The 24,928-nt window shown below is 49.6% G+C and overlaps 1 protein-coding gene across 4 annotated transcripts in view; it reads right to left on the bottom strand.

Annotated features, from left to right (window-relative positions):
- Window positions 1-24,928, bottom strand: part of KCNIP2 (potassium voltage-gated channel interacting protein 2) — a 652,480-nt gene that overhangs the window by 126,754 nt on the left and 500,798 nt on the right. Inside the window, exon 1 of one of the 4 annotated variants that reach the window (XM_063962384.1) lies at window positions 12,011-12,212. The exons of the other annotated variants lie outside the window; for them this stretch is intronic. Within the exon in view, the coding sequence (XP_063818454.1) occupies window positions 12,011-12,143 (133 nt within the window). The 5' untranslated portion in view covers window positions 12,144-12,212. Of the gene's footprint in view, window positions 1-12,010; window positions 12,213-24,928 lie in introns of those variants that run through there. 4 annotated transcript variants of the gene reach the window in all.

Genomic DNA, 24,928 nt, shown 5'->3' with positions numbered 1-24,928 from the left:
GTGAATTTTGGCTCATTCAGTGTGGCATAATGTGTAAGGGGCACCAGTATTAGATAGTATAAGGGGTCCTACTATTGTGGTGCATAATGTGTATAAGGGGTATATGGTGTGGTACACTACACTTAAGGACACGCTCCCTTTTGAGTGGCTACAGCCTCTTTTCCAGAGCGAGCACGCAATTACAACCTTCACTTTTCCATACCCCCACTTCAAAATTTCCACTTCGACCCCTGACAGAGTTAGATTTGGGTTATATTGTTTCTGTGCAGGGTAAATACTGGCTACTTTATTTTTACACTGCAATTTAGATTTCAGTTTGAACACACCCCACCCAGATCTAGCTGTCTCTGCACATGTTACATCTGCCCCAACTGCACTGCACATGGTTTTGCCCATTAGAGAAAAATTTTGCTGTTGGGATCAGGTCTGGATTAGGCCCAATGTCTATGCTTAGTGCAGCAGGCGAGAGCAGGCCGATTTGATACCACAATGGAATTCCGCAGTACATTGATTGCTGAATTGAATTCCCCCCAACAGAGCTGAGACAGGAAATTAGCTAATTCATTCTAATCTGTGGTGTTGTTGGGGAATAATATGGGGGGGGGGGGATTCAGTGCAGGAAACCCATGGCCAAATAACTGGAACAACTTGTGAAATTCAAAAAGATGCAAAAACAGTTTTTCAGTTATCTATACTGGGCTGTTATTATTCTTTCGTTCTTTACAATAATGGGTTACATAGGACGCATAGTGTTATATATGTTTGCCTCTGCCCAGTGCAATGTGCATCTCTACCAGGTGCTAATTCATATAAATATGTAAATTTTATTAAAAGATATTCAATATCCTAAACACATATAATTAAAATCTAAAAAATCAGATGAATATGACAAGCCTCATATGCCAGTAATATGACCAAATAGACTTTCCATGGACTCTTTATACAGGCCAAGTGATGGTTGAAAATGTTCCAATGCTTTATGATAATTACCAGATCCCAGGTGGAAGAAGGCAGGGTATTCCACCTAGCGCGGTGATGATGATTCTGTCCTGCGCAAATGTGAATGGTGGTTCTCCCCTTTTGTTAAATGTCCACATGTATGGATCGGTCTCCGGATAGATGAATATTAGATGGGTCAAAGCTCTGAAGACCACTGTGGGTCATCCCAAACATCTATATCCAAATTTAGGAAAAGCAGTGGGTAGTCAGTTCCATAAACTCACTGGCCTTAGCGACGTCCTGGTCATAGGCTGGCAACCTAACGCGTTTCACTGTCTGTTTGGCAGCTTTATCAAAGACCTTTGATAAACAACAGCTGCTCTAGGAAAACAGCCCTGTTAAAGCGCCCGGAAAGAATATACTAATTCATTAGTATATTTTTATTTACATTTTTTGCAATGTGCATCTCTGCCTGTCTCCCTATGTGTGCCTCTGCCCTCCCCCACATCTGCAGAGCATAAGCAGCAGGAAGCAGAGAGCCTACTGAATGGCGCAGACGCCGCAGCCATATTGTACAGGGAGGAATCACTGAAACAGGTCCAGCTAGTGAATACCTCTAGTCCAGAAGTTCTGAATGAGTACACAGAGACTGCTATTGTCACAGACCACGGGCAAACCAAGTACTCAGGCCCAAGTATCAATTTGCCACACGCTGCACAGTGTAAAGGGAGCAAGCAGTGTAATACAGCCTTACAGCGCAACATATTACAAATTAGCCCCTGTTGGAGTATAGTTAAGCCACCCCATGCTTAAATACTGCTGGGAGATTTATTGAGGGTCATGGAAGAGAAAGAGAAAGTAATTTATGCAAGTGAAAGTGAGTTACTTTATCTGGAAAAGACTGAGTTTATTTGCCCAAGGACCCCTTACTGCTAAGTAAGCTGCATTTGTCAGGAAACACTACAAAACCCTTCGCTAGCTACATCCTTTTTGAATAAGACTGAGATACAGTAACATTCTTACAGTCCAGCATTATTTGGGTTCATATGTGCCATTTTCCCATTGCAAAGCTGTGGCACCACAGAATTTATAGAGTGCTCCAACGTTATTTACCGGTGAAGATTAGTCCAACTTGGGGGGTCATTCCGAGTTGTTCGCTCGGTTAAAATGTTCGCATCGCAGCGATTTTCCGCTTAATGCGCATGCGCAATGTCCGCACTGCGACTGCACCAAGTAAATTTGCTATGCAGTTAGGATTTTTACTCACGGCTTTTTCTTCGTTCTGGCGATCGTAATGTGATTGACAGGAAATGGGTGTTACTGGGCGGAAACAGGCCGTTTTATGGGCGTGTGGGAAAAAACGCTACCGTTTCCGGAAAAAACGCAGGAGTGGCCGTAGAAACGGAGGAGTGTCTGGGCGAACGCTGGGTGTGTTTGTGACGTCAAACCAGGAACGACAAGCACTGAACTGATCGCAGAAGCCGAGTAAGTGTGGAGCTACTCAGAAACTGCTACGAGGTGTGTTTTCGCAATATTGCGAATACTTCGGTCGCAATTTTAAGATGCTAAGATTCACTCCCAGTAGGTGGCGGCTTAGCATGAGCAAATCTGCTAAAATCCGCTTGCGAGCGAACAACTCGGAATGACCCCCATGGTTAGGGAAAGCCAGAAATGTAGCAACTGCTATTGTGAAAGTGTGTTTTTCATTACTCTTCTCATCACCACATTATACTTTGTGATTGCAAAACACCAATATCCATGATTTAATTGATTGTCTTTTTCATTTTTGAATAATCCAATATGATGTGAACTGTAGTCAATTGTCATCTCTTTATCTTCTTTTATTGCCTTATTCTTCTTGTGATTCTCTAATATTTTTTGACAATTAACCAATCATCATCCTCAATCCAGAGTTCATTGCAGCTCAATAAAAAAGACATCCTGTTGGAATTGCTGACTCACTCCTGTTTTGTAGCAATCTAGCCTACCTCTCTGAGCAAGGTGCTACAAAACAACGTATAGGCAAGAACATTTCCAGGAGATAGGTCTGTCACATAGCCACCCAACACCTGTGATACCTCTCTCAGCCACTTAGACATACTGTAGCCGCCAACCCCAGGGTGTTACACTTACGACTGAGATTGAAGAGGAGGGACTCTCCTTAATGAAACGAAGGGAAGTGCGGTTAGTTTTGAACGTCATGGTATACTTTTGAAAATATTTTTGCAGGCTGACAAACAATGAAGGTAAAAGAGTGTTCAACGCCAATAATTGAACTTACTTATGGCAAGTTCGGACAATTTTCCTTTAATAAACCTTTAGGTCTTTTTCACTTTATTCTTTGAATTCATTTTTTTAATATATATTTTTAGGTATTTTGTGAGCCATTACTGTAATACATACACTGTAAATGATGCTAGGGAATACTACAGTATGGATGCAGATAGCCTGCTATCAATACTTAGCTAGAACCACCAGGGTCTTCTTAAGAAAGGAAATCCCTCCCTATAATACACAGACCACCGATTGCGCCTACTGTGATGTCACCAGGGGTGGATTGGAAACTAAAAGTGGCCCTGGAAAAATTTGTAGAAGTGGGCTCATATGGGCAGCACCAGAGGTATACCGTGCAACCATGGCGGCAGTATCACCCCCCACATGTTAACAAACAAAACAGGCCCCTGATGCACATTGGCCCACCGGGTATCTTCCCTGTTGACCCTATGGCCAGTCCACTCCTGAATGTCACTATTTCCTAGAGAATTCCTAGCAGTGGCAGAACCCACACAATAGCTGCAGTGAATGCATGAAGGTAAATGATACACCAAGGGAATCTACTGTAGATCCTTCCCCCTCCCTGAAGAGGTTTCTTACCTCCCCCAGCAAAACAAGGTCTGTTCCTGAGTGCTTTTCTATTCACAGATGGAGTTACAAGTACAGAATGCAACAAAAGCCATTTTGAGTTACTCTTAAATATTTCATTAACCACCAAGGCTGTGACTTACACCAAGAATCACAGAACTGAGGAAATACAAGCTGTTCAGTTTTAAATACTTCAACAAAGGATGATTCGTTAGAGAAAAAAAAATCTGATCTCTTAATGGAATAGGATTAAAAAAAAGAAGGTAACTTGTGTATAAATAAAAATGCTGCGTCTAAAACTGCGCTTGGCTCTGCATTGTCATACTTGGGTGCGCCCATTGTCTAGGCAAGACTCAGCAACTATGATTCAGTTGTGAAAGAGAGGAAGAAGTAACAAGGTGAGACAGCAGGAAGATGACTTACTGTATTTAACGGGTGTAGTAGGGTATGCCGGCGGCCGGGCTCCCGGCGACCAGCATACCGACGCCGGAAGCCCGACCACCGGTATACCGACAGCATGGCGAGCGCAAACGAGCCCCTTGCGGGCTCGCTGCGCTCACCACACTGCGGGCACGGTGGCGCGCATATTCTCCCTCCAGGGGGGTCGTGGACCCCCAAGAGGGAGAAAAAGTGTTGGTATGCCGGCTGTCGGGATTCTGGCAGCGGTATACTGTGCGCCTGGATCCCGACAGCCGGCAACCTGAAGACTACCCGTATATAACCTGGTGCTATAACCCGTAGCAGACAAACACATTCTACCTACTTTGCTTAGTCCAGTTTAGAAGATAGAAGAGTTTGGTTGCTATAAGATACAGCACCTTTATGCATATAGCATGACACCGTGCTTAGCCGGATGATTACTTTCCTGGTGAGGTGGCAGGACCTCTGTCCTCACTGCACCGGTGATCTGTGGCCTATTTGGGTGGCTCATCTTCCATTACATTCATGCTGCTGGCACTGGGTTGGGTCCTAGCTGTGTTACTTCCTCTGGTGTCAGCCTGGCTTGCTGCCACTCTGGCTAAGGGGGATATCCAATTATCCCCGGTAAAACATCATGTCCGAAAAACGTCAGTTTTCGTCCGTTTTTCTGACTTTTTTCCAATGTTTCACAGATTATTATTTTTTTACAGGCAATCCAGATGGATCGCCTGTAAAAAAAAAAAAAAACCCTTCTCCCGAAAACACACAGGTTCAGTGAAACCTGTGTGTTTTCGTGTGAAACAGCCCCGTTTTCGGATGAAAACAGGTCTGTTTCCGAGGAATCTGCTGCCGGAGGCAGGTGACAAAATCCCAGATAAGCCGGCGCGTGCCATTGCTTATCGGGGCTAATTAGCTAGCCCCAGCGGGACAATTAGCCCCAGTAAATTGCCGGGGCTAATTGGATATCCCCCTAAGAATGCTGCAGGAGCACCCTCTAGGGGCGGGCTTGCAGCACTGTGGGCATATACCGTATGTCTTTTTGGCAGCTGATCCTTGATGTCAGCTTGACGCAAAGTTTGATTGTCTAGCCTATTTAAGCTCACTCTGTGCATACTGGCCCCAAAGTATTAGGCCTTTTTCTGGGCCCCAGTATTATCCTGCTATCAGATTTCTGCTTGACTTCCGCTGTACTGGGCCCAGCCTGATTAACCAACCATACATTAACCATACAGACTGTCTGTGACCCCCTCCAAACTCCATACCCCCCCCCCCCCCCCCACCTCAGCTTGTCTTTCTGTTGTGAACCTGTGCTTGTAACCATGACCCTTGGCGTGTCTTATTGTTCTGCACCTGAGCATGTGGCTGTGATCTCTGCCTGCTTGAGCAGTCTCCTGTATGACAATTCCATTTCAAGCCTACATAATCACCTGGGCAGTTAGAGGACCCATGACCTGCAGACTCCCAGTGGAGAAGTCCATCCTTCCCTGCTTTTCTTAAAAGTTTAAAACATTTTAAGCAAAGTCTCTATATTCTATTAACGCTGGTTGGGATGTAGTTACCATCCCGGCGGTCGGGGTTCCGGTGTTCAGCATACAGACGCCGGGATCCCAGCCTCAAGAATTCTGGCAGGGCTATTCCTACTTGTGGGTGTCCACGACACCCATAGAGTGGGAATAGATCCTATGGTGAGCACAGCAAGCCACCGAGCTCGCAGCATGGAGAGTGCAGCAAGCCCACAAGGGGCTTTGTTGCGTCGCCTGCCCCCTGCCGGCATTCTGGCCACCGGTCAACCAAACTCAATGCCTCTGTGCCTCTATTCCACTAACTGTAGTAGTTAATGTGCCTCTATTCCTGTAACTCTGTTAGTGTATGCGCCTCTACTCCTGTAACTCTGATAGTATATGTGCCTCTATTCCACTAACTCTGGTAATGTATGCTCCTCTATTCCTGTAACTCTGGTAATGTAAGCTCCTCTATTCCTGTAACTCTGGTAATGTATGCTCCTCTATTCCTGGAACTGTGTTAGTGTATGCTCCTCTATTCCTGTAACTCTATTCCTGTAACATACCTCCCAACTTTGTCCTGGCTGGAAGAGGGACACACGCACGGCGAAGCCGCGCACGCTTCCGAAAGGGGCCTGGTCTATTAAAAGGGGGCGTGGCTTTGCCGGAGGGCCCGCGTTCACGAGCCACGCCCTGTATTCATCACTGAGGGGGCATGCCCAGCGCTCTGTGAGCCGCTGGCATGCCCCCTCTCCCTCTGACTCCAGTGAATAGACGCTGTGCGTATGCGCACAGCGTCTATTCACCGCTGCTCTGCTAAGCAGGGCAGCGAGAGACAGAGCCTCCCAACTGCCACCCCCCACCGCAGGACACTGCTGCCCGCGGGTGGGAGAGCGGGACAGTCCCCAAAAAACAAGACTTTTGGGACAGTTGGGAGGTATGCTGTAACTCTGGTAGTGTATGCTCTTCTATTCCTGTAACTCTGTTAGTATATGTGTCTCTATTCCTGTAACTGTTAGTGTATGTGTCTCTATTCCTGTAACTCTGTTAGTGTATGCTCTTCTATTCCTGTAACTCTGTTAGTGTATGCTCCTCTATTCCTCTAACTCTGTTAGTGTATGCTCCTCTATTCCTGTAACTCTGGTAGTATATGCTCCTCTATTCCTGTAACTCTGGTAATGTATGCACCTCTATTCCTGTAACTCTGGTAGTGTATGCGCCTCTATTCCTGTAACCCTGGTAATGTATGCGCCTCTATTCCTGCACTCTGTTAATGTATGTGCATCTCTTCCTGTAACTCTGGTAGTCTATGCGCCTCTATTCCTGTAACTCTGGTAGTCTATGTAACTCTGGTAGTCTATGCGACTCTATTCCTGTAACTATGGTAGTGTATGCGCCCAGTGGAGGAACTGTGGGAGTCAATGGAGTCAGCTGCCGCCGGGCTCCTGACCTGAAGGGGGCACCTCTCCTCCATTGTCCCCCACTGCCGCTGATCCCATACCCTCCAGCTGTACCTCTTTAGCAGGCACAGTACCTTTTTTTCTATGGTCTGTACCGATTTTTGACTCTCCATTTTTCCATTGAAAGTATAGGAAAAGGGGCGTGGCCAGATCTCCTTTATTCACAGCGTCTATTCACGGCAGAGGGGGACAGGGGGCATGACCAGCAGCTCTCACAGCGCTGTTCATGCCCCCATAATGACAAAAAACGGGGGCGTGGCTTGCGATCGCGGCACTTGCCACAAGGTCACGCGCCCTTTTCGTTAGGCCACGCCCCCTAAAATCGGAAGGCGCGCGGTGGTGTCCCTCCTCTGCTGATGCCAAAGTTGGAAGGTATGCTGTAGATGTGCTATAAAGGTATGCTGGTGTTGGTTTTCTGGTGATGACTGACTTATATGTGGGGGGCACCAACATTTATCATGCCTCAGGGCGACTGGGGTGAACTTATGCCACTGTATGCGGCTCTATTCCTGTAACTCTGGTAGTCTATGCGCCTCTATTCCTGTAACTCTGGTAGTCTATGCGCCTTTATTCCTGTAACTCTGGCAGTGTATGCGCCTCTATTCCTGTAACTCTGGTAGTGTATGCGCCTCTATTCCCGTAACTCTGGTAGTGTATATGTACCTCTATTCCTGTGACTCTAGTAGTTTATGAACCTCTTTGGTAGTGTATGCTCATCTATTCATGTAACTCTGGTAGTTTATGCACCTGTTCCTCTAACTGAGGAGTCACTAGGGTTGGTGTCATCCAGTGTGACTTGTATCATGCTCTAAAGGGGGCGTGGCCTCATGCCCGCAATACCATGCTCCCCTGGTGTTTGACACGCCCCTAGTCTCATCATGCGGGGGGCTTTCCCAGCGTTCTGGGCAGCCCCGGCCACCCCCGCACAGCGTGGATGATGCACACATGCACCTGTCACCCATCACTGCTGCTCTGCCACTTTGGTGTCACCTCCTCGGATAGTGTCACCCGGTGTGGTCCGCACCCTCCTAGTGACGCCACTATCTCTGATAGTGTGTCTGTTATAAAACTGACTGCTCATAAAAATGTTGCCATCACGTTGGAAAGTAATGACAGTTCTTCTGCCCTCTGATCCCTCCCACATGTACCAGTGATGTCACTAGAGATTTCCTGTATAAGGCATATCTAGTCTCCCAGAGTTGGATTAAGGGTTTGAGGGTACAGGGCACTAAAGACAGAGAGGCTCCATACAGGAGCGGTTCTTGGTGTGGGCAAGCAGTGCCTGCGCGCCCGGGACGCTACAGCCTGGGGACGCGGCCACAGTCACCCCGCAGGCGCCCGCCACCTACCTGCTCCCCGGCTGCAGCAGGCACCGTGGGCTCTGTGTGTGTCCGCTAGTGTCTGTGCGGCGCTGCTATGGGAGAGATGTCATGACGTCTCTCCCATAGAGAGGAGCCACGGACAGCCAGACGGAACAGCAGCAGCAGCGGTCGGGAAGCAGGAGCGGGTTGGTAAGTACTGTTTTGTGTGTGTGTGTGTGTGTGTGTGTGTGTGTGTTTGTAAGCGGCTACTAAGGGGCACAACTACTGGGGCAAATCTACTGGGGCATAGCTACTGGGAGCAAATCTGCTGGGGGCACAACTACTTGGGGCAAAATCTACTGGGGGCACAGCTACAGGATGCACAGCTACTGGGGGCATAACTGTGGCCACACCCCTCCCCTATGAAGCCACGCCCCTATTTTTTGATGTGCGCCTTTGGCGCGCACTAACCTTTTTGCCACAGGGGGGGAGGGCGCTAGTGGAAACTTTCGCACTGGGCGCCACAAGGTGTAGAACCGGCCCTGGCTCCATACCCTCCAACATTTTACACATGAAAAGCGGTACAAAATAGAACAGGGGGCGTGGCCACAGGTTAAGGGGGCGTGGTCACACCCCTTTTCCTATACTTTCAATGGAAATATTGGTAAGTCAAAATCGGTACAGACCATAAAAAAAAAAAAGGTACTGTACCTGCCAAAAAGGTACAGCTGGAGGGTATGAGGATCCTGTGGGCACTAGTCACAAAGACACACACAAATAAACAAACAAACAAACAAACAAACAAACAAGCACACACACGGTGACACAGAGACAAGCAGACAGTCACACAGAAACAGACATAATGATTATATCACTGTGGACCACTTTCATTATTCCATAATATTACAGCAAGCCAGACAAACTATCACCCTTATAATGTATTTTACACCGGTGCCCTAGAATATGTTCAACCCGTTACTGCAGCTCACATACAGACTGAGTAGCGTACCACATACTTGCCTACTATCCTGAACGTTGCGGCAGACTCCGGATATTTCAGGTAGTCCCGCACAACCCCGGCAGAGTGGATGAATCTCCCGCATAACACCCACTTCCTGGTGAAGTGGGCAGGATGGTTGAGATATTACCACAAATCTCTGGTCTGTATGGATGGGTGGAGCTAAAATGACAAATCATGTCATTTTTAGCCCTACGCCTTCTTTAATGGACCAGTGATTAGCACCACTTTGCCAGGATGGGGGTGTGGCCTAATGAGGTGGAGAACCCCGCCCCCAAAGTGGTAGCTGCAGCTCTTCTTCAGGCTTCTCCCAGACAGGAGAGACTTAAAGTAGGCAAGTATGCCACAACAACTACTCACATTCAAGATATCACACTGACACACTGGGTGCAACTTATTCATTTATGATAGTTGAAACCAGAATTCTTTGTTTCACCACAAAACTGAGCTTTTGAACAGTCTTTTCCCTCACACCCCAATCATTATTTTCAAACAAGTACAGCAACAATAGTTTACTTAATGCTAAGGATAATCTATATAATAAAATCAAGTGCTGATAAATATGATGTCATCACATGGGTGCACGCACAGCTGACCTTCTGACAAGTCTTAATGTAAAACGAAAATCTTCCCGCGCTCCCCTCATAACAAAATACAGAATTACTGCACTAGCCTTTTGTAAAGTTTATAAACACAATCCAGGCACGCCCATGTACACAACAGATCTACTGTGAACGCACACGTAGGCCAGGGCAGTGCCGACCAGTCAGCGTCTGGTCAGCAACAAGAACTAGAAGAACGGCAGACAGGCCTGCTGCGGAGGACACACTGTCTGCAAAAGTGAGAGAGATGGAGAGAAGAGGGGCAGCCGTAGAGGGGCAGGAGAGTGAAGAGGTAGAGGAGACACACGATAATCCAGATGCACAATTAGACAAAAGCAACTGTATGTGCTCTTGCCCTGCGTACATTTAGGGTTGCTCGCATCTTGTGGCGCAGACGCCTGCTGCGTGGACGCTTGCTTTGCTACTAGTCACCATCAAATCTACACCTGGAAACTCACACCTACATCCAGCATCTGCATAACCTGCAACTTCGCTTGAGTTGCATGTGCAGATGCGACCGAAACGCGCACAACTTCAAGCGTAAGTGCCTGTGCTCAGAGCACAATATAAAATCACCCTATATACTGTAGACTCCGCATACAGGCGTCCAATTTGGCCTCAGTCCCAATGTGGCTCTTACTGTGCATGATGGGGCATTGGGGGTCATTCAGATCTGATCGCTGGGCTGATAATTTTGCTGTCCTGCGTTCAGATAGTCGCCGCCTCCAGGGGGAGTGTAAATTCGCCGTGCAAGTGTGCAATCGCATATGTATGCCAAGCTGCGAAAATCCACTGTGTGCAGTGTGTGCGCAGCCCAGGACTTACTCCTCCAGTGCGATGAGAACAGGCTGATCGGGGCCGGAGCGGACGTCACACACCCTCCCTGAAAACACTTGGACACGCCTGCGCTTTTCCGGACACTCCCTGTAAACGCTCAATTACCACCCACAAACGGCCTCTTCCTGTCAATCACCTTGCGAACGCCCACGCGATCAGATTTTTCGCACCATCCCATCGCTGACCGACGATGCCTGTTGTTGTTGTCCAACGCGCATGCGCATTGTGGTGCATGCGCAGTTAGGACCTGATTGCCAGGTGTACGAAAATGCACAGCAGCGATCAGATCTGAATTACCCCCATTGTCGGTAGAAGCATCATCAGAAAAGTGCTGTGGTTTTTGGGAGTGGTGAGTAAAGGTTTGCACTGCCTGACTTCGGCTGCTGAGTCATGAAAGGATAATGATGCAGGCTAGCATTACTCTACACCTAACACAGAACTTTAGCCGGCACATGTCTCTTCTAGAGTTTCCGTATTCCGTCAGCTTAAGTTGCGTTGGGCGCTTGTAACCGTGAGAAAAGTCCAAGCTATGCAATATGTTTACATGTCAATGAATAATCTGATCTGTAAATGCTGATTAAGTTGGACGCAGACTTAGAGGTCTATTTCACTAAGCCTTGGATGGAGATAAAGTACCAGCCAATCAGCTCCTAATGGTCATTTTTAAAACCCAGTCTGTGACATGGCAGTTAGGAGCTGATTGTCTGGTACCTTATCTCCATCCACTTTATCTCCATCCAAGGCTTAGTAAATAGACCTCTTGATCTATAACTTTTGCCACAGTCCACTCCCTGCTACCTTCCAGTCACCAATAACGCCCAATGCAATTCCAAGTTCCTGAATCCTAATCTGTACTGTGTCTCTTTGAGCAGACAATCGGGGGGACAACGCGATGCAAGCGGAAAAACATCGGCAGTATGCGTGCATATCGGCTTAGCATCTTGGAATCAGACCCTAAATGTGTACAGATTACTAACTGCAGACAACAATCATAAAAATTTTTTTAACTCCTCAACATCACTGTCCTATCATCCCAACGTTCTCCTCTTCTTTCCATTGCTGTTCTTACCTTCTTCTGAAAAGTCAATGACGCCCAAAATGTGGAGAAGTTTCAGAGAACTGACGACTAAGAAGACAATACCCAGTGTCTGTATTCCCTCTGACTTCCACACCTCCTCAAGGAGCATACTGCTCAGTCCCATAGACCCGAGGGCCGGCAGAGGACACAGATACCCTCCTAGGGAGATGCAGCTAGCTCGCTCCCTCTCTGCAGTCACTGGCCGGAAAGTGATCACCTTCCCCTGGGATCCGTACAGCCTCTTGCTCCATAGAACCCCAAGGCTCAGGGTCCGGCCTCTGTGGTCCAGGGCTTGGTGCAGCTGAACTTTCCAGGGATCTTGTGAGTAAGTTGTGAAGTTCTACCTGAGATCTGTGATTCTCACCAAAGCCTCTTATAATGAAGGATTCCCTTTGATTGCTCTTCTAGAGCTGTCCAATGTACTTTCTATCTTCTGTCTTGCCTGAGGTGGTCTCCTTGGCACAGTTGGGGTCCACTTGCTCATGGCATAGAAGTAAGTTCCCCAAAGGATGCAGCACAGGAGCTCACTGTTCAGCAAATCGAACTTTTCAGCAGCCACTTTTATCTCCTTTAATCCAAGCACGGAGTTTTACTCTGTTGATGGCTTTTGGGATTCCCAGCGCCTCCTTCCCAGAACGTTGCTAATTGGCTGCCCTTCACCTTCCTTGGTATCCTTTCTGGATGTATAAATAACCCAGCTTCTCTCCCATGCTGACAGAGCAAGCAGCCTTAAAGTAAGGGAGAAGCAGGTAGTTCACAGCACATTATGTAAGTCAGTCCGCCTTCAGAGAGACCGAATACAGCCCAGCCTCCCTCCACCCCTCTCCTCTCCACACTGGCTTTGTGCTGTCACTAATAGGCACAGTTAGTTCCCTGCAACTGCAGCCTGGTTCCTTTAAGCTACCTCAGACACTGCTTACATTATCTCATATCACACTATCTCTGGAAAATCACATCTACTTTATATGCACCCTGCCTTGTAGTAAGTGTCAAGTAATGCACCGCAATGGTTTAATTGTCTTGCTAAATAAAGATCAAACCGCCCTATTTCTAAAACTAGAAAATTAAAAGTTTGTCACCTCGTTAAGCGTGTGCTAAAGAAAGGTAAAAAAGTATTCCAAGAAAATGCAGATTATAATGGCCGCAAAGTCTTGATGTACCACCCATAAAAGTGAATAAAACAAATAGACTTCAGCTGCACACACTGTAGAGAGGCATCTTCAAAAATTAACAATTTCACATCACCTAAGAGGAGATTTATCAAGTCTTGGATATACTGTAGTTAAAGTGGAGAGCGTATCAACCAATCAGCTTGTAACTGTCATATCATACACTGTGGGGCGGATGTACTAAGTCTTGGAGACAAAGGTGTAGCTGCATACCTCCCAGCATTTTAAAATCACCAAGAGGGACTCCCGCGCTCGCAATATGAAAATGCGTGGCCTCAGGAGCACCGCGATCGCGAGTCATGCTCCTGTTTACCGTCATTGAAGGGGGCATGACCAGCGCTCTGTGAGCTGCTGGCATACCCCCTCTCGCTCTTGTCTCCACTGAATAGACCGGACATACCAAAAGCATTCTAACGCTGTTGGCAAGCCCCCTCCCGCCCCGTGACTGCCTTTGCCTGTCAATCAGACAGAGGCGATCGCAGCCCAGAGATGCTGTTAGCATCTCACTGGGCTCCCGGGGTGCGCACGCAGGGCTGCTAAGAGAAATCCTGGGCCCCGGCACAACAACTTGCTGGTGCCCCCCCCCCCCCCCCCCCCTTGGAAGGGGTGTGGTGGGATCACAGCATGCTGGAGGCATAGCCTCAACTCTATGGGGGGGGGGGTGTCTAGCACATGAGAAGCACCCACTCACAGGAGCATAGCATGCCTCCCAGTCAGGGCAGTAGAGAGTCTGGCTGGGCCCAGGTACTTTTCAGGGGGCAAGGCCTAATCACAGGAGGCATGGACCTGGGCCCCCATTGGGCTCCTCCATCAGACCTGGGCCCAGATAATTTATACCCTCTCCCCCCCCTCTCTCGGCGCCACTGTGCGCCCACTGCGCTAGCGCACTCCACAAAGGGATTCAGACTGCGATCGCTGCAGCGGTCTGAATTACCCCCACAGTTACATGTGTTATATACAAGGTCATAGCTACCATGGGTGCAGGGAGTGCAGCTGCTATGGGGCCCAGAGCTGAGAGGTTCCACCTTCCCTGTCACAGTTACATGTGTTACATACAGGGTGTAGCTACCATAGGTGCTGGGAGTGCAGCTGCTATGGGGCCCAGAGCTGAGAGGTTCCACCTTCCCTGTCACAGTTACATGTGTTATATACAGGGTGTAGCTACCATAGGTGCAGGGAGTGCAGCTACTATGGGTCCCAGAGCTGAGAGGTTCCACCTTTCCTGTCACAGTTACATGTGTTATGTACAGGGTGTAGCTACCATAGGTGCAGGGAGTGCAGCTGCTATGGGGCCCAGAGCTGAGAGGTTCCACCTTTCCTGTCACAGTTACATGTGTTATGTACAGGGTGTAGCTACCATAGGTGCCGGGAGTGCAGCTGCTATGGGGCCCAGAGCTGAGAGGTTCCACCTTTCCTGTCACAGTTACATGTGTTATGTACAGGGTGTAGCTACCATAGGTGCAGGGAGTGCAGCTGCTATGGGGCCCAGAGCTGAGAGGAGCCCACCTTCATTGTCACAGTTACATGTGTTATATACAAGGGCGTAGCTACCATAGGTGCAGGGAGTGCAGCTGCTATGGGGCCTCTGAGCTGAGAGCGGCCCACCTTCCCTGTCACAGTTATATGTGTTATAAACAAGGGTGTAGCTACCATAGGTGCAGGGTGTACAGCTGCTATGGGGCCCAGAGCTGAGAGGGGCCACCTTCCCTGTCACAGTTACATGTGTTATATTTTAACCATTGGGTGGTACATAGGGGCAGCTGCTATGGGGCCCAGAGCTGAGAGGGGCCACCTTCCCTGTCACAGTTACATGTGTTACATACAGGGTGTAGCTACCGTAGGTGCCGGGTGTGCAGCTACTATGGGGCCCAGAGCTGAGAGGTTCCACCTTTCCTGTCACAGTTACATGTGTTATGTACAGGGTGTAGCTACCATAGGTGCAGGGAGAGCAGCTGCTATGGGGCCCAGAGCTGAGAGGAGCCCACCTTCCCTGTCACAGTTACATGTGTTATATACAAGGACGTAGCTACCATAGGTGCAGGGAGTGCAGCTACTATGGGGCCTCTGAGCTGAGAGGGGCCCACCTTCCCTGTCACAGTTACATGTGTTATATACAAGGGTGTAGCTACCATAGGTGCAGGGTGTACAGCTACTATGGGGCCCAGAGCTGAGAGGGGCCACCTTCCCTGTCACAGTTACATGTGTTATATTTTAACCATTGGGTGGTACATAGGGGCAGCTGCTATGGGGCCCAGAGCTGAGAGGGGCCACCTTCCCTGTCACAGTTACATGTGTTATATACAGGGTGTAGCCAGGGCCGTAACTACGTGTGTGCCAAGTGGGCTTGGCACACAGCGCAGTTGCCCTGAGGGCGCACGGCCAGCGGCATGTAATGAGTCAAATTGACTCATTACATGCCTCTGAAGTCTGCGCCGTGCGCCGCCGCGCTGTGGAGGAGAGCTACAGCGCCGGGCAGGTGAGAAGGAGGAGGAGGGAGTGGGACTGGAGCCGCAGCAGCGCTATTTCATTGGTAGTAAGCGCCGCTGCAGCATCCCCCTCTCCTTCCGTATTGGCTGCCCGTCGCTGCTGTGGATGCTGGGATGCGGTTCCTCCATCCCAGCATCCACAGCAGCGCCGGGCAGCCAATACGGAAGGAGAGGGGGATGCTGCAGCGGCGCTTACTACCAATGAAATAGCGCTGCTGCGGCTCCAGTCCCCCTCCCTCCTCCTCCTTCTCACCTGCCTGCACCGAGGTAGCTGCACGAGGAGCCTGTCAGCGGGGAGATGGTAAGTATCTCTCTCTCTCTCTCTCTCTCTCTCTCTCAGGGGGACACCGTCTGCCATAATGTGTAAAAAGGGGGACTGGCTGCCGCAATGTGTAAAAAGGGGGCCTGGCTGCCGCAATGTGTAAAAAGGGGGCCTGGCTGCCGCAATGTGTAAAAAGGGGGACTGGCTGCCGCAATGTGTAAAAAGGGGGACTGGCTGCCGCAATGTGTAAAAAGGGGGACTGGCTGCCGCAATGTGTAAAAAGGGGGACTGGCTGCCGCAATGTGTAAAAATGGGGACTGGCTGCCGCAATGTGTAAAAAGGAGGACTGGCTGCCGCAATGTGTAAAAAGGGGGACTGGCTGCCGCAATGTGTAAAAAGGGGGACTGGCTGCCTTAATGTGTAAAAAGGGGGACTGGCTGCCGCAATGTGTATAAAGGGGGACACCGTCTGTCGTAATGTGTAAAAACGGGGACGCTGTCTGCTGTAATGTGTAAAAAGGGGACGCTGTCTGCCGTAATGTTAAAAAAGGGGACGCTGTCTGCTGTAATGTGTAAAAAAGGGGACGCTGTCTGCCGCAATGTGTAAAAAGGGGGACTGGCTGCCGCAATGTGTTAAAAGGGAGACTGTCTGCTGTAATGTGTAAAAAGGGGGACGCTGTCTGCTGTAATGTATAAAAGGGGCTCTACCTGGTGTAGTGGCGCTACTGTGCAGCGTAATTTGAATAATGTAGACTACTGTGCACCGTAGTACGAATTGCTATTATTTTGTGGCCACGCCCCTTCCCCATAAAGCCACGCCCCTATATATTTTTCACGCGCCTACGGCGCGCACTGCCCCTGTCTTACATGGGGGGGGGGGGGCGCCAATGTTGTTTCTTGCACACAGCGCTAAAATGCCTAGTTACGGCACTGGGTGTAGCTACCATAGATGCGGGGAGTGCAGCTGCTATGGGGCCCAGAGCTGAGAGGTTCCACCTTCCCTGTCACAGTTACATGTGTTATGTACAGGGTGTAACTACCGTGGGTGCAGGGTGTGCAGCTACTATGGGGCCCAGAGCTGAGAGGTTCCACCTTCCCTGTCACAGTTACATGTGTTATAATAAGATTTTACTCACCGGTAAATCTATTTCTCGTAGTCCGTAGTGGATGCTGGGAACTCCGTAAGGACCATGGGGAATAGCGGCTCCGCAGGAGACTGGGCACAACTAAAGAAAGCTTTAGGACTACCTGGTGTGCACTGGCTCCTCCCTCTATGACCCTCCTCCAGACCTCAGTTAGGATACTGTGCCCGGAAGAGCTGACACAATAAGGAAAGGATTTGGAATCCCGGGTAAGACTCATACCAGCCACACCAATCACACCGTATAACTCGTGATACTATACCCAGTTAACAGTATGAAATATAACGGAGCCTCTCAACAGATGGCTCAACAATAACCCTTTAGTTAACCAATAACTATATACAAGTATTGCAGACAATCCGCACTTGGGACGGGCGCCCAGCATCCACTACGGACTACGAGAAATAGATATACCGGCGAGTAAAATCTTATTTTCTCTAACGTCCTAAGTGGATGCTGGGAAATCCGTAAGGACCATGGGGATTATACCAAAGCTCCCAAACGGGCGGGAGAGTGCGGATGACTCTGCAGCACCGAATGAGCGAACTCTAGGTCCTCCTCAGCCAGGGTATCAAACTTGTAGAATTTAGCAAATGTGTTTGACCCCGACCAAGTAGCTGCTCGGCAAAGTTGTAAAGCCGAGACCCCTCGGGAAGCCGCCCAAGAAGAGCCCACCTTCCTCGTGGAATGGGCTTTTACAGATTTAGGATGCGGCAGTCCAGCCGCAGAATGTGCAAGTTGAATCGTGCTACAGATCCAGCGAGCAATAGTCTGCTTTGAAGCAGGCGCACCCAACTTATTGGGTGCATGCAGGATAAATAGCGAGTCAGTCTTTCTGACTCCAGCTGTCCTGGAAACATAGATTTTTAGGGCCCGGACTACGTCCAGCAACTTGGAATCCTCCAAGTCACGAGTAGCCGCAGGCATCACAATAGGCTGGTTCAAATGAAAAGCTGAAACCACCTTTGGGAGAAATTGGGGACGAGTCCTCAATTCCGCCCTATCCATATGGAAAATCAGATAAGGGCTTTTACATGATAAAGCCGCCAATTCTGACACACGCCTGGCCGAAGCCAAGGCCAACAGCATGACCACTTTCCACGTGAGATATTTTAAATCCACGGTTTTAAGTGGTTCAAACCAATGTGACTTTAGGAAATTCAACACCACGTTGAGATCCCAAGGTGCCACTCGAGGCACAAAAGGGGGCTGAATATGCTGCACTCCCTTAACAAATGTCTGAACTTCATGTAGTGAAGCCAGTTCTTTCTGGAAGAAAATCGTTAGAGCCAAAATCTGGACTTTAATGGAACACAATTTTAGGCCCATAGTCACCCCTGACTGTAGGAAGTGCAGAAAACGGCCCAGCTGAAATTCCTCCATTGGGGCCTTCCTGGCCTCACACCACGCAACATATTTTCACCATATGCGGTGATAATGGTTTGCGGTCACTTCTTTCCTAGCTATAATCAGCGTAGGGATGACTTCCTCTGGAATGCCCTTTTCCTTCAAGATCCGGCGTTCAACCGCCATGCCGTCAAACGCAGCCGCGGTAAGTCTTGGAACAGACAGGGCCCCTGCTGCAGCAGGTCCTGTCTGAGCGGCAGAGGCCATGGGTCCTCTGAGATCATTTCTTGAAGTTCTGGGTACCAAGCTCTTCTTGGCCAATCTGGAACAATGAGTATAGTTCTTACTCCTCTTCGCCTTATTATCCTCAGTACCTTGGGTATGAGAGGAAGAGGAGGGAACACATAAACCGACTGGTACACCCACGGTGTCACTAGAGCGTCCACAGCTATTGCCTGAGGGTCTCTCGACCTGGCGCAATATCTTTCTAGCTTTTTGTTGAGGCGGGACGCCATCATGTCCACCTGTGGCTGTTCCCAGCGATTTACAATCAGCTGAAAGACTTCTGGATGAAGTCCCCACTCTCCCGGGTGGAGGTCGTGCCTGCTGAGGAAGTCTGCTTCCCAGTTGTCCACTCCCGGAATGAACACTGCTGACAGTGCTAACACGTGATTTTCCGCCCATCGGAGAATCCTTGTGGCTTCTGCCATCGCCGTCCTGCTTCTCGTGCCGCCCTGTCGGTTTACATGGGCGACCGCCGTGATGTTGTCTGACTGGATCAGTACCGGCTGGTTTTGAAGCAGGGGTCTTGCCTGACTTAGGGCATTGTAGATGGCCCTTAGTTCCAGAATATTTATGTTTAGGGAAATCTCCTGGCTTGACCATAGCCCTTGGAAGTTTCTTCCCTGTGTGACTGCCCCCCAGCCTCGAAGGCTGGCATCCGTGGTCACCAGGACCCAGTCCTGTATGCCGAATCTGCGGCCCTCCAGAAGATGAGCACTCTGCAGCCACCACAGCAGAGACACCCTGGTCCTTGGAGACAGGGTTATCAGCCGATGCATCTGAAGATGGGATCCGGACCACTTGTCCAACAGATCCCACTGAAAGATTCTTGCATGGAACCTGCCGAATGGAATTGCTTCGTAGGAAGCTACCATTTTTCCCAGGACTCGCGTGCAGTGATGCGCCGAGACCTGTTTTGGTTTCAGGAGATCTCTGACTAGAGACGACAACTCCTTGGCTTTCTCCTCCGGAAGAAACACCCTTTTCTGGTCTGTGTCCAGAACCATCCCCAGAAACAGTAGACGTGTCGTAGGAACCAGCTGTGACTTTGGAATATTCAGAATCCAACCGTGCTGTTGTAGCACCTCCCAAGATAGTGCTACCCCGACCAACAATTGCTCCCTGGACCTCGCCTTTATAAGGAGATCGCCCAAGTATGGGATAATTAAAACTCCCTTTTTTCGAAGGAGTATCATCATTTCGGCCATTACCTTGGTAAATACCCTTGGTGCCGTGGACAGACCAAACGGCAACGTCTGGAATTGGTAATGACAGTCCTGTACCACAAATCTGAGGTACTCCTGGTGAGGAAGGTAAATGGGGACATGTAGGTAAGCATCCTTGATGTCCAGTGATACCATGTAATCTCCTTCCTCCAGGCTTGAAATAACCGCCCTGAGCGATTCCATCTTGAACTTGAACCTTTTTATATAGGTGTTCAAGGATTTCAATTTAAAATGGGTCTCACCGAACCGTCTGGTTTCGGTACCACAAACATTGTGGAATAGTAACCCCTTCCTTGTTGAAGGAGGGGTACCTTGACTATCACCTGCTGCGAATACAGCTTGTGAATTGCCTCCAGCACTGCCTCCCTGTCCGGGGGAGCTGTTGGCAAGGCAGATTTGAGGAAACGGCGAGGGGGAGACGTCTCGAATTCCAGCTTGTACCCCTGAGATACAACTTGTAGAATCCAGGGATCCACCCGTGAGCGAGCCCACTGGTCGCTGAAGTTCTTGAGACGGGCCCCCACCGTACCTGGCTCCGCCTGTGGAGCCCCAGCGCCATGCGGTGGACTTAGAGAAAGCGGGGGAGGGCTTTTGTTCCTGGGAACTGGCCGTATGCTGCAGCTTTTTTCCTCTACCTCTGCCTCTGGGCAGAAAGGACGCGCCTTTAACCCGCTTGCCTTTCTGGGGCCGAAAGGACTGTACCTGATAATACGGTGCTTTCTTTGGCTGTGAGGGAACATGGGGTAAAAATGCTGACTTCCCAGCAGTCGCTGTGGAAACGAGGTCCGAGAGACCATCCCCAAACAACTCCTCACCCTTGTAAGGCAAAACTTCCATGTGCCTTTTAGAATCTGCATCCCCTGTCCACTGCCGAGTCCATAAACCCCTCCTGGCAGAAATGGACATTGCACTTATTTTAGATGCCAGCCGGCAAATATCCCTCTGTGCATCTCTCATGTATAAGACTGTGTCTTTAATATGCTCTATGGTTAGCAATATAGTGTCCCTGTCTAAGGTATCAATATTTTCTGACAGGGAATCTGACCACGCAGCTGCAGCACTGCACATCCATGCTGAAGCAATAGCTGGTCTCAGTATAATACCTGAGTGTGTATAAACAGACTTCAGGATAGCCTCCTGCTTCCTATCAGCAGGCTCCTTTAGGGCGGCCGTGTCCGGAGACGGTAGTGCCACCTTCTTTGACAGGCGTGTGAGCGCTTTATCTACCCTAGGGGATGTCTCCCAACGTGACCTATCCTCTGGCGGGAAAGGGTACGCCATTAGTAACTTTTTAGAAATTACTAGTTTCTTATCGGGGGAAGCCCACGCTTCTTCACACACTTCATTTAATTCATCAGAAGGGGGAAAAACCACTGGTAGTTTTTTCTCCCCAAACATAATACCCTTTTTTGTGGTACCTGGGGTAATATCAGAAATGTGCAACACATTTTTCATTGCCGTAATCATGTAACGTGTGGCTCTATTGGAATGTACACTAGTCTCATCATCGTCGACACTGGAGTCAGTATCTGTGTCGACATCTGTGTCTGCCATCTGAGGTAGCGGGCGTTTTAGAGCCCCTGATGGCTTTTGAGACGTCTGGGCAGGCACGGGCTGAGAAGCCAGCTGTCCCACATCTGATATGTCGTCAAACCTTTTATGTAAGGAGTTGACACTGTCGCGTAATTCCTTCCACATATCCATCCACTCAGGTGTCGACCCCGCAGGGGGTGACATCACATTTATCAGCACCTGCTCCGCCTCCACATAAGCCTCCTCATCAAACATGTCGACACAGCCGTACCGACACACCGCACACACACAGGGAATGCTCTGACTGAGGACAGGACCCCACAAAGCCCTTTGGGGAGACAGAGAGAGAGAGTATGCCAGCACACACCAGAGCGCTATATAAAACAGGGATACACACTACACAGTGATTTTACCCCTTATAGCTGCTTATATATCACAGATTGCGGCTAAATTTAGTGCCCCCCCTCTCTTTTTTACCCTATGTAGTCTGGAACTGCAGGGGAGAGCCTGGGGAGCGATCCTTCCAGCGGAGCTGTGAGGGAAAATGGCGCCAGTGTGCTGAGGGAGATAGCCCCGCCCCTTTTCCGGCGGGCTTCTCCCGCTTTTTTTATACAGTTATGGCAGGGGATTTTACACATATATAGTCTTAAAGGCTATATTATGTGTTAATTTGCCAAGTAAGGTACTTATATTGCAGCCCAGGGCGCCCCCCCCCCAGCGCCCTGCACCCATCAGTGACCGGAGTATGTAGTGTGCCTGGGGAGCAATGGCGCACAGCTGCAGTGCTGTGCGCTACCTTAATGAAGACCGAAGTCTTCTGCCGCCGATTTCCAGGAACGTCTTCTTGCTTCTGGCTCTGCTAGGGGGACGGCGGCGCGGCTCCGGGACCGGACGACCGAGGCTGGGCCTGTGTTCGATCCCTCTGTAGCTAATGGTGTCCAGTAGCCTAGAAGCCCAAGCTAGCTGCAAGCAGGTAGGTTCGCTTCTCTCCCCTAGGTCCCTCATAGCAGTGAGTCTGTTGCCAGCAGATCTCACTGAAAATAAAAAAACCTAAATATTACTTTCTTTTTAAGAGCTCAGGAGAGCCCCTAGTGTGCATCCAGCTCGGCCGGGCACAAAATTCTAACTGAGGTCTGGAGGAGGGTCATAGAGGGAGGAGCCAGTGCACACCAGGTAGTCCTAAAGCTTTCTTTAGTTGTGCCCAGTCTCCTGCGGAGCCGCTATTCCCCATGTTCCTTACGGAGTTCCCAGCATCCACTTAGGACGTTAGAGAAATACAGGGTGTAGCTACCATAGGTGCAGGGAGTCAGCTGCTATGGGGCCCAGAGCTGAGAGGGGCCCACCTTCCCTGTCACACTTACATGTGTTATATACAGGGTGTAGCTACCATAGGTGCAGGGAGTGCAGCTGATATGGGGCCCAGAGCTGAGAGGGCCACCTTCCCTGTCACAGTTACATGTGTTACATACAAGGGCGTAGCTACCGTAGGTGCAGGGTGTGCAGCTACTATGGGGCCCAGAGCTGAGAGGTTTCACCTTTCCTGTCACAGTTACATGTGTTATGTACAGGGTGTAGCTACCATAGGTGCAGGGAGTGCAGCTGCTATGGGGCCCAGAGCTGAGAGGAGCCCACCTTCTCTGTCACAGTTACATGTGTTATATACAAGGGCGTAGCTACCATGGGTGCAGGGAGTGCAGCTGCTATGGGGCCCAGAGCTGAGAGGGGCCACCTTCCCTGTCACAGTTACATGTGTTATATACAAGGGTGTAGCTACCATAGGTGCAGGGTGTACAGCTGCTATGGGGCCCAGAGCTGAGAGGGGCCACCTTGCCTGTCACAGTTACATGTGTTATATTTTATCCATTGGGTGGTACATAGGGGCAGCTGCTATGGGGCCCAGAGCTGAGAGGGGCCACCTTCCCTGTCACAGTTACATGTGTTATATACAGGGTGTAGCTACCATAGGTGTGGGGAGTGCAGCTACTATGGGGCCCAGAGCTGAGAGGTTCCACCTTCCCTGTCACAGTTACATGTGTTATGTACAGGGTGTAGCTACCATAGGTGCAGGGTGTGCAGCTACTATGGGGCCCAGAGCTGAGAGGCTCCACCTTCCCTGTCACAGTTACATGTGTTATGTACAGGGTGTAGCTACCATAGGTGCAGGGAGTGCAGCTGCTATGGGGCCCAGAGCTGAGAGGGGCCAGCTTCCCTGTCACAGTTACATGTGTTATTATGTACAGGGTGTAGCTACCATAGGTTCAGGGAGTGCAGCTACTATGGGGCCCAGAGCTGAGAGGGGCCACCTTCCCTGTCACAGTTACATGTGTTATATTTTAACCATAGAGTGGTTGATAGGGGCCCATACAAACTTTTGCCTTGTGGCCTACAATATATCCAGTTATGTCCCGGACCGGTTCACTGTAATATGATATAAAATAAACTGGAGGGCATTATAATGTTACATATGATCTGGGGCACTGTAATGTGGCACAGTATGAAGTGGAGGAACTATAGTGTAGCATAATATGAACTAGGGACACTGTATGGAATAAAGTGAATTTGGGGTACTGTGTTGCAAAATATGTACTGGCAGTGTGACATAACGTGAACTAGGGCACTACTATGGTTCCTAAAAGAAACTATTTATTAATTAATTTTTTTATACAGTGCAGCTAATTCCGTTGCGCTTTATAGATGGAAACAACAGTGATATAACAAAACTGGGTAATAATAACAGACAGTCAGAGGTAGGAGGGCCCTGCTCGCAAGCTTCAATCATCAAACTAGGCACTATTAGGAGGCATAAAATGAACCCCTGCTGTGGAGAGGTGTCTCTCTAGAAGTACTGGGACAGGGGATGCTTCAAAATGTTGCTATGGGGCCCACAAACTTCTAGCTACACCCCTGCTTGGAGTGATAAAGTGGAGAGAGGTAAAGTACCAACCAATCGGCTCCTAACTGTCATTTTTAAAAGACCGCCTCTAATATGGAAAGCAGTTAGCTTCCTGACGGATGGGATCCCAGCGGTCAATATACCGACGGCGGGATCCCGAAGGAGGATGCAATGCCAGCGTCCACATACCGACGCCGCTTGGGATGCCGGCGTTACATTACCGACAGCCGGCGTCCCGATCATCCTTGCAGCGGGACGTGCTGGGGTCCTGCCGTGGGGATGGGGGGGGGGGGGGGGGTAGGTTTAGGCAGGAGAAGGGGATTGGGATTAGGGAGCAGGGACGAGAAGGCTAGGGTTAGGGACCGGGGAGGGAGGGTTAGGGACCGGCGAGGGTTAAGGTTAGGCACTTAGAAGGCGAGGGAGGGTTAGGCACCAAGCGGGGAGGGTTAGGGTAGGGAAAAGGTGAGGGTTAGGGGGCTGAATGGGGGTCTGTCGATGTTATAATGGACGGTATGCTGCTGTCGGTATACTGACAGCCGGCATCCCGTCCAGCGGCAAATCATACTGAAC

This window comes from Pseudophryne corroboree, chromosome 3, assembly GCF_028390025.1.
Source record: "Pseudophryne corroboree isolate aPseCor3 chromosome 3, aPseCor3.hap2, whole genome shotgun sequence".
NCBI lineage: Eukaryota > Metazoa > Chordata > Amphibia > Anura > Myobatrachidae > Pseudophryne > Pseudophryne corroboree.
Note: the sequence above shows the minus strand (reverse complement) of the source record. Positions and strands in the feature narration are given on the sequence as shown.